The sequence below is a fragment of the Culex pipiens genome, chromosome 1 (assembly GCF_016801865.2).
Source record: "Culex pipiens pallens isolate TS chromosome 1, TS_CPP_V2, whole genome shotgun sequence".
In the NCBI taxonomy this organism is placed as follows: Eukaryota; Metazoa; Arthropoda; class Insecta; order Diptera; family Culicidae; genus Culex; species Culex pipiens.
Window position 1 is genome coordinate 80,216,385 of NC_068937.1, and position 16,503 is coordinate 80,232,887.

The 16,503-nt window shown below is 45.9% G+C and overlaps 2 protein-coding genes across 2 annotated transcripts; one reads left to right on the forward strand and one right to left on the reverse strand.

Annotated features, from left to right (window-relative positions):
- Window positions 1–1,999: 1,999 nt before the first annotated feature.
- LOC128093217 (craniofacial development protein 2-like) lies at window positions 2,000–2,683 on the reverse strand. Its single transcript, XM_052709220.1, has one exon. The coding sequence runs from the start codon at window positions 2,681–2,683 to the stop codon at window positions 2,000–2,002; it is 684 nt and encodes a 227-aa protein (XP_052565180.1).
- Window positions 2,684–9,894: 7,211 nt separating this feature from the next.
- Window positions 9,895–10,671, forward strand: LOC120430365 (uncharacterized). The gene has a single exon (XM_039595466.1). It carries the CDS (start codon window positions 9,895–9,897, stop codon window positions 10,669–10,671), a length of 777 nt encoding a protein of 258 aa, XP_039451400.1.
- Window positions 10,672–16,503: the final 5,832 nt, after the last annotated feature.

Genomic DNA, 16,503 nt, shown 5'->3' on the forward strand with positions numbered 1-16,503 from the left:
TTTACTTTTACTGCTCGTACAACCTCCGGGTCATGAGCTGTCTCCAGATGCGCTGCCACTGGACTCGGTCCTGGGCTGCTACTCTCCAATTCCGCTGCGGAACTCCCACACTTTCCAGATCTTCCTCCACTTGGTTCAACCACCTTGCACGTAGCGCCCCCCTCCGCCGCGTTCCAGCCGGTTCGGCCAGCCTTGGCGACCTTCCGAATACTTGGCTTGCCGTAGAGTTGCGCCAGCTCGTGGTTCATCCTTCTCCTCCATACAGTGTTCTCACGCACGCCGCCAAAGATCGTCCTAAGCACTCGCCGTTCGAAAACTTCAAGCGCTTGCAGGTCCTCCTCGAGCATCGTCCACGTCTCGTGCCCGTAGAGAACAACCGGTCTTATCAGCGTTTCGTACATGGTGCACTTTGTACGCCGGGAAAGATGACCAGACCGTAGGGTTTTGTAGAGTCCATAGTAGGCACGACTACCGGTGATGATGCGCCTCCGAATTTCTCTGCTGCAGTTGTTGTCCGACGTTACCAACGATCCGAGGTACACAAACTCCTCCACGACCTCGAACTCGTCCCTGTCGATCATCACGCTCGGTCCTATGCGAGCCCTAAGGGACTCGGTTCCTCCTGCCAGCAGATACTTCGTCTTCGCCACATTCACCTTCAATCCAACCTTATCCGCTTCCCGCTTCAATTCGGTGTACCGCCTGGCCACCTCCTCGAACGTTCTGCCGACAATGTCCATGTCGTCGGCATAGCAGATGAACTGTCTGGATCGGTTGATAATCGTGCCCCGCATGTTGAAGCCCGCCCGCCTCATAACACCTTCAAGCCCAATGTTGAAACAGAGGCCGGAGATACCGTCGCCTTGTCGCAGTCCCTTGCGCGATTCGATCGGGTCGGACATCGCTCCCGAAATCTTCACCCTGCACCGCGCCCCGTCCACCGTCGATTTAACCAGTCTGATCAGCTTCCCGGGAAAGCCGTTCTCGTACATGATCTTCCATAGCTCTTCGCGATCGACCGAGTCGTACGCGGCTTTGAAAACGATGAACAGGTGGTGCGTCGGGATCTGGTACTCGCGACACTTTTGGAGGATTTGGCGTAGCAAAAAGATTTGGTCCGTCGTCGATTTCCCCTCCACGAAACCGGCTTGGTACGGCCCAACGAAATCCTTTGCTCGCTCCGACATACGACAGAAGATGATCTGAGACAGCACTTTGTAGGCCGCGTTAAGAATAGTGATGGCTCGATAGTTCTCACATTCCAACTTCCCGTCGCCCTGGTACTCCGCCTCTGGGCCGTTCAGGTGCTCGTCGAAGTGCTGCTTCCACCTTTCGATCACCTCGCGCTCGTCCGTCAAGATGCCTCCGTCCTTATCCCGGCACATTTCGGCCCGCGGCATGAAGCCTTTCCGGGATTGACTGAGTTTCTTGTAGAACTTGCGCGTTTCGTTGGAGCGATACAGCTGTTCCATGTCCTGGCACTCCAACTCTTCCAAGCGGCGCTTCTTATCCCGAAAGAGATGGGTTTGCTGTCTTCGCAACCGTTTGTACGACTCTTTGTTCCCACGGGTGTCGTGCAGCAGCCACTTGTCCCGCGCTGCTTTCTTCTCGTCCCAAATCGCCTGACATTCCTCGTCGAACCAGCCTTTCCGTCGAACTCGGTCCACGTACCCGATGGCGCTCGATGCCGCTGCGTTGATGGCTGCTTCCATATGGCTCCAGCAGGCCTCCAGAGGGGCTTCGGCGAGCTCACCCTCGTCAGGCAACGCAGCTTCGAGTTCCCGCGCGTACTGGGTAGCGACCTCAGGATCCTTGAGCCGCTCCAGATTATACCGCTGCGAGCGACGGTACCAGATCTTGTTGACCTCAGACAGGCGTTGGCGCAGCTTGGCCACCACCAGGTAGTGGTCCGAGTCGATGTCCGCGCCACGGTAGGTTCTGACGTCGATTATGTCCGAGAAGTGCCGACCATCGATGAGAACATGGTCGATTTGCGTCTCTAGGTGTACTTGTATAGGGGGGTGTGCTGGAAGAAGGTACTACGTATGGCCATGTTTCGAGAGGTAGCGAAATCGATGAGTCGTAGGCCGTTCTCGTTCGTCTGCTGGTGGGCGCTGAACCTCCCAATAACCGGTCTAAACTCCTCCTCCTGGCCGACTTGAGCATTTAAGTCACCGATGACAATCTTGACGTCGTGTTTTGGACACTTCCTGTACTCGCGGTCAAGAAGCTCGTAGAAAGCGTCCTTGCAATCGGCGTCGCTTCCCATGTGCGGGCTGTGCACGTTGATGATGCTCAGATTGAAGAATCGGCCCTTGATTCTCAACCGGCACATTCTGTCGTTGACTGGCCACCAACCAATCACGCGCTTCGCCATTTCGCCCAGCACGATAAAAGCTGTCCCCAGCTCGTGTGTGTCGCCGCCGCTCCAGTACATAGTATAACCCCCGTACTCTCGGTGGTCCTTCCCCTTCCAGCACACCTCCTGCAGCGCCACGACTTCGAGGCCGCGGACCCGCAATTCGTTGGAAAGAATGCGGTCGCTCCCATCGAAATTGAGAGACCTGCAGTTCCACGTCCCGAGTTTCCAATCCCTGGATCCCCGAAAATCGGGTCGGCGATTGGATCGGCTCGCATCTGGAGCTCTCTGCACTTGAGTTTTACGGCGGGTGCGTGTAGCCATCACCAACCCCCTGTCTCGCCGGAGGACCGTCGTACCAGGACTGTTTAGAGTCCCACCCTGGCACTGGGACTTTTAATCAGCCGCCCCTAACCTGGGGAACAGACGCTGTTTCGAGCCGCCCCTAACCAGGGAAACAGACGCTCGAGGGGGGGGGGGTCTGAACTCTATCCGCTGTAAGCCGCCCCTAGCATGGAGAACAGACGCCTACCTCGGCAATGGAGCCAGACACCAGTTTCTTCGAGCCGCCCCTAACCTGCGGAACAGACGCTCGAAGAAGGGGGGGGAGGAGGGTCGCTCACCTCTTCAGAGCCGCTCACGGGGAAAGGGAGCCGAAACCTCACGTGGTTTTGGGCCGCCCCTAACCTGGGGTACAGCCGCCCAAAAGCGGGTGGCGGAGGGGGGGGTGAGTCTTTTTACCGGACGGACGCGTTTTTTAATTCGCTCTACACCTTATTTTTATTTACCTTCACTGACCCAGTCCACAAACGTAAACGTAAACATATTTATTTTTTTTTGTCGCGCGTCGCGTGTGCACTTATTAACAAACGTAAGCAAAATGCAGTGCTATGTGCCGACGTGCTCTTCACCCTTCGACCAACAATACCTCTGGAACTGTACGGGCATTTGTAATCGACAATTTCACGCAGCCTGTATTGGGGTCAAACGTGGCTCCGAAGACGACTTGCAACTACATGTACTTCCTATATGCAGCCTTTGTCGAAATAACCTACATATGGAAATCGACATTAGAAAAATAATGCAGCATCATTTAGAAGGCAGTCATATGATCTTGACTCACATCAAGACCAATGACAAGACAAACCAAGAAGCCCTTAATGAACTGCATAATAAAATCATAGGCCTGCAGGAAGAAATTAAGAAATCTGCAGAAATCGCAAGTCGAATACTTTCGGCAGTATTAACACAGGCACCGGCAATGGACTTCCCCTTAAACGAAGTCAGAAAAGCATTTGAAGACACCACCTCGGACCAGAATCATAAACTCGCTGAATCATTCTGCCGTATCCAGGAAATTACGTCATCCCACCGGGATGACATAATTAAAACAATTGCCTCAGCAGAAAAATGCCCCTCGGACATAATTTTAGCAGTCCACGATGAAGTGAGGGCCCTCACTTCATCCATCAATAAACTGCAAGACAATGAAATTGAAGTCCGGCAAAAATCACTGGCAGAAGAATTAAACGAACAAACCGTACTGGAAATCGAATCTGGCTGGCGACTTATCGGCAGCAAAAAAATTTGGAAGCCAGACTGGACCGACTTCGACGCCAGGCAGCGGACTCGCCGTCTTCAGGAAAAGGAAGCCGAAAAAGCACGTCGCCGCAACCGAAAACATCGTCAACAAACTCAGCACCAGCAACAACAACAATCACAACAACATCATCAGCAACGCCGGCAACAGCAACAACAATCACATCAACATCTTCGTCGGCAACAGCACCAGACCAACTGCAACTCTGACGCAGGCCGAAACCCAAGTACGCCACATTTTAACTTAAAAGACAATCAATTCGACCAGGACAACGCAAGTAGCAGCAACTTTTTCACTCATTCGTCAACCAAATTGTCCGACAAGGAACTTCTAGACCAGGCAAGGGTCGAATTTTCTGGCCAACCTCCAACTACATCGAATTCAAACTTCATCAACTTCCGAAAAGGGGAAACCATCAACCCCTACCGGAAGGAAAAAACGCCAATCGTCCCACCTCTAAACGCCACCACGCAGCCAGCAAAAACGTCATCACAAACTCCTGAAGTAACAGACAGTATGTTCTGTCTGGACCCAATGAAGCCGCCCATAGTACGCCTAACTGAACAGTCTGCAGTCGGCGATGGCCGTTTCCTGCTGGCCAGACTCCGCGAAATTAAAGTCTATGACAATCTCAGACTATACTTGGCGTATCTGAAGGACCAAAAACCGGACGTCTGCATAGACGGACTAACACTAACCAGCATGCATGTCTTTTTTGCATCCAATGGCCTGCCTACTGAACCTGAACATCTTATGAACATCTTCATGGAATACAATTCAACAATTGGAATTTCACCTAAGCAAACCCTCACCGACCTGGAAACCTACAGGAAATATGTAACAACTAGAAGACTTCAATACCTGCAGCATTCGCGCGAAGCCGCCAACAAATTTTACCTGCCGACTACATCGTCGAATTTTTACAAGCATTGACGCCTTCTAACACGGAAGAAGAAATGACACCCTCGCAAGAGGCAGTAAGTACTATTAATAATTTAAGTATGTCTCCAAAAATTTCTTCAACGGAACAACAGAATGCGAATGAAATTCTAATTTATTGTCAGAATTTCAATCGCATGAAAAGCCCAGGCAAAATGAAGGAAATTTCTTTAAACATTCTCTCACATTCTTTCGACATTATTCTTGGAACTGAAACTAACTGGGACGAAAGCGTCCACCCTGAAGAAATTTTTGGAAACAATTATTTTGTATTCCTAGGCAATAGAAATTTAAATCTCAGTCAGAAAAAGTCAGGAGGCGGCGTCCTCTTAGCCATAAATGCCAGACTTAATCCAAAAGAAATTGTAACTGAAAAACATTTTCAATTTGAACAAGTCTGGGCCAAAGCCACTATTGCAGGCCAAGTACACATTTTTGCATCAGTATACTTTCCGCCGGACCATGCAAATAAACAGTCGTATGAACTATTCTTTAAAACAGTAGAAATCATAACATCAAAAATGGAACCGGAAGTAAAACTTCACATTTATGGCGACTTTAATCAAAGCAAAGTCGAATTTATATCTGACCAAGAAAATGAAGCAATTCTTCTCCCAGTCATTGGGGAAAATGAAACTTTGCATTTTCTCTTTGACAATATTGCAAATTATGGACTTTTCCAAATCAATCATGTAAAAAACCAAAGAAATTCATTTTTAGACCTTTTATTCACTAACTGTATTGAAGACTTTCATGTACAAGAATCTGTAACCCCCCTTTGGAAGAATGAAGTCTTCCATACAGCAATTGAATATTCTATTTATGTCCATAAAAACACTTTGCCCATTGACTGGGAATATGAAGAAGTCCTGGAATACAATAAAACAAACTTTGTAGAAGCCAAACGTAAACTACTTGCAATTGACTGGCAAAATTTATTTAATAATGAAGGAAATGTCGACGAATTAGTAGGAAAATTCTATACGGAAATTAACACTATAACATCTGAAACCGTACCTACTAAAAGAAGACGACGTAATAACACAGGCAATAAATACCCAGTGTGGTTCACTCCACAACTAAGAAATTTAAAAAACAGAAAACAAAAAGCCTACAAACTATACAGAAACAATACAAATGACACAAATCTTCTGAATTATCTAAATATTTCCGACCATTTTTTTTCGGCACTCAATTCTGCCAACGAAGAATATAATAGTAAAGTCGAATCTGAAGTCAAATCATGCCCGAAAAATTTCTTTAATTACGTAAAATCCAAATCCAAAAGTAGTAACTTCCCATCGCAAATGCAACTGGACGAAAATGTAGGCAGTAACTCAAAAGAAATTTGCAATCTTTTTTCAAAATTTTTCAAAGAAGTATACACCTCATTTTCCGAAGAAGACCGCGACCGCGACTACTTTTCATATATACCGGAATTTCCAAATGACGTCTCAGTCAATTCTTTGTCAGAAACGGAAGTACGCCAGGCATTGAAGGACTTAGACTCATCAAAAGGACCAGGACCCGACGGAATAGCACCTGCATTCCTAAAGAACCTTGCAGAAGAATTGACATATCCACTGCATCATCTTTTCAACATGTCAATAAATACTGGAAAATTCCCACAAACATGGAAAAAGTCTTTTTTGGTGCCTATTTTCAAGTCAGGCCCAAAATCAGACATACGTAATTATCGCGGAATTGCCCTTTTGTCTTGCATTCCAAAACTTTTCGAATCTATTATAAATGAAAAAATCTTTCAGCAAGTAAAAAACCGCATCACATGTAAACAGAACGGCTTTTTTAAAGGCCGCTCTACTAGCACCAACCTTTTAGAATTTGTAAATTTTACACTGAATGCAATGCATAATCGCAATTTCGTAGAAGCAATTTACACAGACTTTAGTAAGGCATTTGACAGAATCGACATACCATTATTAATCTTCAAACTGCAGAAAATTGGAATTCAACCGAATCTTTTGGAATGGCTTAAGTCATATTTGACTAAGCGCGAACAAATTGTTCGCTTCCAAAATGTACTATCGGAATCAATTCACGTCACCTCTGGGGTTCCGCAAGGATCCCATCTAGGACCTCTTCTTTTCATCTTGTATGTAAACGACATTTCCTTCATTCTTAAAAAAATTAACGTACTTGTATATGCAGACGACATGAAATTGTATATGGAAATAGGAAATGCCAATGACAGTCATGTATTCCAAAACGAAATTAATCTTTTCTACACATGGTGTAGTAAAAGCCTACTCCAATTGAATGTAAAGAAATGTAATTCCATTGCCTTCAGCAGAAAACATGAAACACCAAACATAACAGTATTATTAGGAAACCAACCAGTAGAAAAATGCAAAGTAGTACGTGATCTAGGTGTCATCCTAGACTCACAACTAACTTTTGTAGAACACTATAACACAATAATAAACAAGGCAAAAAGTACATTAGGCTTTATAAAGCGCTTTGCATTCAACTTCCAGGACCCGTATACTATTAAATTACTCTATATAACGTATGTCAGGCCACTCTTGGAATACTGTAGTATCGTCTGGAATCCATACTATGCCGTACACCAAGCACGTATTGAATCTGTCCAAAAACAATTCTTACTGTACGCACTACGTAAACTTAACTGGACTGCATTTCCTCTCCCATCGTATGAAGCACGCTGCATGCTCATAAACATACAATCATTACAAGAACGTCGTAAATTTGCCATGCTCTCTTTCATCAACGACATTATTTCTCAACGCATACAGTCAGCAGCATTATTTTCAGTAATACGCAATAGTATTCATGAACCAAGCCGTACTCTTAGACATTCACAACTTTTTAGAATAACTGCATACACGACAAATTATTTAAAAAATTCGCCATTAAATCAAATGATGCGCTTTTATAATGAAAATTCACAGTACATACATTTCGAAATGTCTAAACCGGAACTACGAAAAAATCTGTACAATAGAAATAATATCTAGTATGTAAGAAAATTGTAAGTAGTCTACATAAGCTTGACGAATAAACAAATTTTGTGCACGTACGCAACGCTCACTTGCTTCCACTTTTCTTTTTAATTTTTAGAATTTTTAGAATAAAAACTTTTTGCCGATTTTATTTTGTCGCACTACTATTTCACACCGACCCACTTTGCGCCTTCGAAATCTCTTCCACACTTCCAAGCAACACCACACGCGGACCGTTTGTGACGACGACGGTACGATCACACAATACTACCGCGATGCGAAGGACCGAAGACGACGACGACGAGCTTCTTGTTGCCGGGGAGCAATTTATTGTTCGTTTGTTTGGCCAGATCTGATCCGCAAGATCGACCAATTTTTCTGCGAAATATTGGCGATTTTGCGATCGCTGAACGCGGATTTTATTTCACACCGGTTCACTACTGGTTCCGACACCTGCTGACGGGAACTTTACGTCGCGGTAAGCCGGATAACCACGGATTCGCGAGTAAATTCGGCGGACCGGCCGGAGCACAACACCGCGTTATTACGCACGCACACTTCGAATCGCCTCCCCCCTATAAATTCTAAATTTATTTATAAATCTAAGAACTCCTGCAATTCTAAACAATCCAGAAATTTTACAAAACTGTAGAATTCAAAAAATATTATGGTTTCTTAACCCTTTAAGGCCTGAATTTAAAAAAAAAAATATTTTTTTAGTCAATGATGGGAAAATGAATAGGCTAGTTTTGGAAATTTTGATATTTGGGTCATATATGACCCATCAGGCTCGAAAGGGTTAAACTGTAATAATTTCAAAACTTCGATAAAAAAACAAAATTCCTAAAATTGCTAACATGATTTTCAAAAAATCATAGATAATTATTTCTGAAATCACTACAATTCCGAAAGTTTTAAAAATGACTTCAGTTTCAATATTTTTTATTCCTAAAATATCTAAAATACCAAAAACTCGGATTACTAAAATTTCTTATATTCAAAAATTTAAAAATTCTTCAATTTCCGGAATTCCACCAATTGTAACAAAATCTCTTCAATTCCAGAAACACTTTTAATTCTAATAAAAAAACATAAAAATCCTTGAATCCTAAAATTCCAACAATTTCTTTTAAATTCCTGAAATATCTTCAATGCCAAAAAAATACCCAGAAATTTTTGAAACTTCCAAAGTTTTCAAATTATTTTGAAAATTATAAAAGTTTTTCACCCTACAAACATCTATACCACTAAGGTGTCGTAGGGATCCTTGCGCACTTTAGATAGGTGTTTACTAACATTCCTTCCGCTCCCCAAAGGATAGCTTGGACCCGGCGAGGACCCCCTTATGCCCTGGGCTGTATTACACACTCATCAAAAGATGAAGACATGGTATCTCCCGTGTTGGATTATTGTTCCGGATGAGGGTCTAACACAACCAGACCAAACAGTGGGATAAGCGTTGTGGAGCCATCCGTGGATAGGGCGTCCTAAAATGCTAATGCTAATGCTAATGCTAATAATTATAAAAGTTTTTGGTTTTTTTTTTTAAATTTCAGCAATTTCTAACATTCTTTTAATCCTAAGATCACAGGAATTCCTAAAACTCTACAAATAACTGTTTTTTTTTAATTCCACTCCCAAATTCAACTTTTTTTGTTTACATCACTTTTTAACGGTGCCAAGTTCTTTTTAATTTTTTGATGTGATTTACTCACCAATTATCGTACGTATCCGTATTGTTTCCTGAGTGCTGTTTTCACCCGCGCGTAGTGTTCGTTCCGCGAAAACAACCCATTTTTTCGCGAGTCTCGTGCAATAAATCAGCAAATTTGCTGCCGCTGCTGGTGAAACCTAGCGTCATTTTCGGTACCTCCATACTTTCCGGCTGGAATAACAACAACAATCCACGCTTCGGTAGTTCCACCCATTGTAAGAACAAAGACGGTGTACCCAATTCTGCTTACGCGCTTTACCCATTTCGAGAGGGCTTCCGAGGGGAACGACATATCCGCAATATGGGCTGCAAACAGTGTAACAAAAAGGTTTCTGATTCGGACCGCATCGTGTGTCGCGGTTTCTGCGAGTCGACCTTCCACATGATTTGCGTCAAAGTGGACGTCCCGGCACTCGACGTTATGGGGACGCACCCCAATAACTTCTTCTGGATGTGCGACGAGTGCAGTAAGCTGTTCTTGAGCAGTCATTTCCGTCACCTCGTCAAAGAAAACGGCGCTGGCCCCAAAGCTTTAGTCGAGTCAATGAAAACGGTGCAGAGCGATATCGCTAAACTTGCATCGACGGTTGCCGCGCTCAACGAAAAAGTCGAAGCACAATCAACTTCTTCGTCCGACTGGCCTACCCTCGGCCAAAAGCGACAGCGGGACTCGAGCGCGGACCCACCTGGAAAAGCAAACATTCCGGCCGCATCCCGTGGAAAAAAGGCTATGACGTCTGTTCTCATCATCGCGGACGCTGAGCCCGACGATTTGTGGTACATTTGGCTGTCCAGTTTCCCACCAACTGTAACGGAAGACGACATCTGCACGATGGTGAAAGAGTGCCTCTCCGTCGACGAAGATGATCCCGTCGTGGTTAAGATGCTTGTGAAAAAAGGAGTCGACGTCGCCGAACTCTCTTCTATCACGTTCAAGGTTGGGGTAAGCCGGGACTACCGAGATTCATCTCTGGACGCGGACAACTGGCCTGCAGGATTGGCCTTCCGCGAGTTTATTGACTTCACCAGGCGACCTAGCGTTGCCACCTCGGGGTTCGCGAAACGTCGAACGGATTAACGTCCGTCTTTTCGATCGACGTATCGCCCCGCATCTCGACAAGGTTTTTCGACTGCTGCCCTCTTCTTGACGATCAATACGCCATATTTGCTGACCCGGGACGCCCGAACATACGCATCATGGAAGACCCTGACTCTCCCGTCACAGTCGCGCCACCGCTCTGCTGCGACGTTTCTCGTTCCGGACATCAAAGTCGTCCCGGCCCTGTGTACGGTTCCAGAGAAAGGGTCTTCCAAACGCCAAACGCAGGCAAGTACAATCCCGCTTTTCACAAACGTGACGTCTTCGACCCTGATGCCCGTCTGCTTTCTAGCGACGATCGGACGACGCCCGTACATTGCGACCCACCGAGCTGCAGCTACCCGTTACCAAGAAGGTGGCCGTTGGACATTGCTGACCCGGGACGCACGAACCCCCGCATCATGGAAGACCCCGACTCTCCCGTCACAGTCGCGCCACCGCTCTGCTGCGACGTATCTAGTTCCGGACATCAAAGTCGTCCCGGCCCTGTGTACGGTTCCAGAGAAAGGGTCTTCCAAACGCCAAACGCAGGCAAGTACAATCCAGCCTTTCACGAACGTGACGTCTTCGACCCTGATGCCCGCCTGCATTCTAGCGACGATCGGACGACACCCGTACATTGCGATCTACCGAGCTGCAGCAACCGCATCATGGAAGACCCCGACTCTCCCGTCACAGTCGCGCCACCGCTCCGCTGCGACGTATCTAGTTCCGGACATCAAAGTCGTCCCGGCCCTGTGTACGTCTTTAGAGAACGGGTCTTCCAAAATGCGCTCCCAGGCATGTATTCGCGTTTTTCCGTTCAGTCGACGCTCCCTGATGCTTCACAACCTTCCAGCTCTCAGCAATCCTCCGACGCACCGCTCACCCACCCTCGCTCGTTAGCTAGGGGTTCCTCGAGGATTCAGCAATGTCATCTTTATTACCAAAATGCTGGTGGCATGAACGGCAACCTTGATGACTACCCTCACGCCAGCTCTGGAGAATGCTTCGAGTTCATCGCCCTGACGGAAACTTGGCTGAAAGAGAACACGCTTTCGTCGCAGGTCTTCGGACCGGCTTACGAAGTTTTCCGCTGCAATCGTGGACCAAACAACAGCAGGAAAGCGGAAGGAGGAGGAGTACTCGTCGCGGCACGCCGCTGTTTCAAGCCACGCCGGATTGACCAAGACGCTTGGAAGTCAGTCGAGCAGGTCTGGGTGTCTCTGAAGCTGTCTGATCGTGTCCTTTTCCTATGTGTGGTATACTTCCCCCCGGATCGCATTTACGACAAGGACCTGTATAAGATCCATCTCGATTCGATAGCATCTATTGCAGAACGCACGCGCCCGATCGATGACATCGTTGTCGTAGGGGACTTCAACTTGCCGAAACTGACCTGGACACCTTCCCGTAACGGTTTCTTGTACCCGGATCCTGATCGCTCACAATTCCATCCCTGTGCGCGTGATCTTCTGGCCGGGTATAACCTGGCCACTCTGCAGCAGATCAACCATATTGAGAACGAAGACGGTCGCCGTCTTGATCTTTGCTTTGTGAGCGCACAAGATTTCGCCTCAACGCTAATCGTTGCCCCGGCCCCGCTTGCTAAGATCGTCCATCGCCATCCCGCGCTCGTTGTCACCATCGACGGCTGTCACAGTTCTGTTGTTCGAGACCGACCGGACACCGTATGCTACAACTTCCGAGGTGCTGATTACGATGAAATGTCTCTGGCGCTGCGCAACATCGACTGGGATAGTGTCTTGGACTCTGTCGACGTTGATGCCGCGGTCGATACATTCTCATCAATCCTGCGAGATCACATCGACCATTTCGTGCCTAAGGTCAGGAGGCGTAATTCTACTCATCTACCGTGGCAAACGCCGGAGCTTTGCAACCTCAAAACCCAGAAGCGAGCCGCTTTCAAGATCTTCTCCAGGTGTGGAACACTTTCCCTTCGCGAGTACTACTTGAGAATGAACAGTAAATACCAGCGTCTGAGTCGCAGTTGTATGGCAAGCTACCAGCGCAAGAAGCAGCGTGAGCTGAAGGCCAACCCGAAGAAGTTTTGGAAATACGTCGACGAGAACCGCAAAGAATCCGGGCTGCCTTCGTCCATGCGATTGGCCAACGAGGAAGCCGAGAGCACTGCAGAAATCTGCAGGCTGTTCGCCAAAAAGTTTTCGAGTGTTTTTACAAACGAACATATCACCGACGACGAGATCCAAATTGCTGCCAACAACGTTCCCCGTTGCGATCGATCTCTCCCCACGATTGACATCGATAACGACGCCATTTCAGCTGCGATAACTAAACTGAAACATTCCAGCTCCCCTGGACCGGACGGAATTCCCTCGACACTGCTGAAGCGATGTTCGTCCGCGCTGGTATCGCCCCTCTTGCACCTGTTCCGGCTATCCCTCGCCTCAGGAAAGTTCCCGTGTGCATGGAAGCAGGCCTTCATGTTCCCCGTGCATAAAAAAGGCGATCGAAGGAACATCGAGAACTACAGAGGTATCTCGGCCCTCTGCGCTGCCTCGAAACTGTTCGAGTTGGTGGTGATTGGTCCAATCTTTGCCCACTGCCGCCAGGAATTATCCAGTGATTAGCATGGATTCTTTCCAAAACGGTCCACTGCCACGAATCTGCTGTGCTTCATCGAGTTCGTTATCGATAGCTTCGACAATCGCTCTCAAACTGACGCCGTTTATACAGATTTGTCGGCAGCTTTCGACAAGATTAACCACAGTATCGCTATCGCCAAACTCGAGAAGCTCGGATTCTGTGGCAGCCTGTTGACATGGTTCAGGTCGTATCTGTCGGGACGCTCGCTGCGGGTGAAAATCGAGGACGCACTCTCCGAAAGTTTCGACGCTACCTCTGGAACCGGTCAAGGCAGCCACCTCGGTCCGTTGGTGTTCTTGTTCTATTTCAACGACGCCAACTTCACCCTGAGAGGACCTCATCTTTCCTACGCAGACGACCTCAAACTGTTCGCCAAGATCGACTGTCTCGAAGATGCCGAAGCCCTGCAACGCGAACTGGATAAGTTCGCTGATTGGTGTGAGGCGAATCACATGGTCCTAAATCCCGGTAAATGCCAGGTGATAACGTTTAGCCGGAAGCACTCTCCGATACTCTTCAACTACCATCTTGGCGACACACTAGTGGAAAGAGTTGATCACGTTAAGGATCTCGGTGTCACACTGGACGTTAAACTGACCTTCAAGCAACACGTGTCCTTCATCACTGCCAAAGCATCCCGTCAGCTCGGTCTGGTGATCCGTATGACACGCCATTTCACCGACATCCACTGCTTGAAAACGCTGTTCTGCTCGTTGGTCCGGTCCTCGCTCGAATATTGTTCGTCGGTTTGGACTCCGCACTACAACAACGCCGTTTATCAGCTAGAGAGAATTCAACGCAGGTTTGTCCGATACGCCCTGAGACTGCTGCCCTGGAGAAATCCCCAGCAGCTGCCGCCATACGAAGACCGCTGCCAGCTCATGCATCTCGACACTCTCCAGCTGCGTCGTGACCTGGCCCGTGCGTTGACAGCTTCGGACGTTCTGACCGACAGGATCGATTGCCCCTCTCTTCGAGAAAAGATCACCCTGACTGCACCTGCTCGCCAGCTACGCCACACGCCAATCATGCAGATCCCCTTCCGCCGTACCAATTACAGCGCCAACGGAGCCATCGTCGGACTGAAGCGAGCCTTTAATAAAGTGTCCTCTGTTTTTGACGTCAGTTTGTCCCGCGATGTGTTAAAGTCCAAGTTTTTATCAGTGTTAAGACGAATGTTCTAGTTTTAGTCTTAGTTTTAAGTTCATTTGGGCAATAAGTGCCTTTTGAGAAATAAACAAACAAACCAAAAATTCCAAAATTCTAAAATACATCAATTGAGCATGAGCATGAGCATGAGAGGCAAAATTCTAAAATACATCAAATTCCAGAAATACCTCAAATTCCCAAAATTCCTAAAACTTTGTGGAATTCGAAAATTCAAAGTTCATCAAACAATTCAAATATTTTTTTAAATGTTTGGAATTTAAGTAGTTTCAGAAGTTTTATAGATTTTAGGAATGATAGGGAATTTAAAAATTTAAGGAATAGTTTTAAAAATTCTCGAATCTTTAAATTTTATTTTATTTATCTTTGATTTTTTTTTTGAATTTTATAAGTTTTAGAAATTTTAGGATTTTCTGGAATTTCTGAATTATAAAAAAATAGGAATTTTAAGATTTCAGACAAAAATTTAAGAAATACAAAAAAACTCTTAAAGTCCATAATAGATAAAAAAAACAGATTTTTTTTAAATTTTCAAAATCTAAAAACTCTTAAAATTGCTAAAATTCCCCAAAAAAAATAATATTTCAAAATCTAGATGTTTGAAAATTCTGGAAATTCCTAATTCTGAAATTGCGAAAAAAAATCTTTCCTTACTTGAATTCCTGAATATCCTAAAATCCCTGAATTTCCATCAATTTCTAGAATTCTTACAACTCTTAATTTCCTTAGAGCAACCTTACCAGCGTGAGTATTGGGCAGGTTTTAAGGTTTTGTAACGCGTGTTAGTAACTTTGCTCCCACACCGGTCGTTGCCAAATGCGTTGCTAAACTAAAACGTAACGCCCCGGTTGGGAGCGAGTTACCAAATCTAGCAACGCGCTAGCAACGCAGCTAAAACTTTGAACTGTCAAAGTTCGTACCAAGCAGACGTAGCTTCTGTGTTTCGTCGGTGATTCTGGGTTGCAAATTCCGTCGCGAAATAGTGTTGTGGATTTAACAACAGTTTTGGCTAGTGTAATTTGGAACGAAGATTTTTTCCCGGGGCAGTTTTGTACGGGAAGCCTGAGATTAACACCGGTCAGGATTTGATCCGACATTGCTCGCGCCACTGCTGCAGTTGTTCCGGAACCGGTCGCAGTGGATTCAACAGCGTGTTCCCATCCTGCAGGACACCTCCGTGATTTGCGCCTGGACGGAACGCCGGAATAGGGCACGTAGGCCGACGAGAACATCTGGTGGCATAGCTGAAATCCACTGAGAGGATGATGTTACGATCGATCCGGGTCCAGTTGGCCAACATTTGTGGAGAGCATGGGTTCGTCGAAACCAGGGGCTTGCTCCTGGTCAAGCACCTATTTGCGAAGTACCACGGAATTAAGGACCTGTACGTTGAGTGGCAGAGTTTAAAATAACTTGATGGCGATTATCGAGCGGTACAGCCTGGGATCCACAAAATCTCAATATTTGTCAGAGGCGAATACCTATTCAAAATAAATTCCTCTATGAATACAAAACAAGAAAAACAAATTGAAAAAAAATATTGGGTTAAAGATTTAAAAAGAAGAGTTTAAAAATTCATAAATCAAGAGAGCAGTTGTCTTACAATCATTTGTTTTCAAAAATTGAGTATCGACGAATTTTTTTTTCGCGTTTTCATCATTCTAAGACGAGTTTGTATGTTGGTTCAAATATATTATTAAACATTTATAAATAAGCTAATCAATATTATTATACATCAAAATGACCACCTGTCCTATGAACAGGTTGAACAGGTGGACGCGACGCCTCTGTGTAAACAATTGAAAAGTTATAGGTTCTAGTGACAGATATGCGTCAGGCGAGGAATGGATCTATTGAAATCAACTCCAATGCTCACACCCCGCACAGCAAAAAATCCGATGGTAAAATCGCATGCAAAAGCATGCACATCACCTTTGTGAGCAAAAGCATGTAATATTGTATGAGAAAACGTGTACACAAAAAGCAAGTACAAAAGAAATAGAAACAAATTTTGCACACCCCAAAAATAACATCAAT

Coding starts and splice junctions, on each gene's coding strand:
- LOC128093217 (XM_052709220.1), bottom strand. CDS start 2,683: ATGGCTACACGCACCCGCCGTAAAACTCAAGTGCAGAGAGCTCCAGAT.
- LOC120430365 (XM_039595466.1), top strand. CDS start 9,895: ATGGGCTGCAAACAGTGTAACAAAAAGGTTTCTGATTCGGACCGCATC.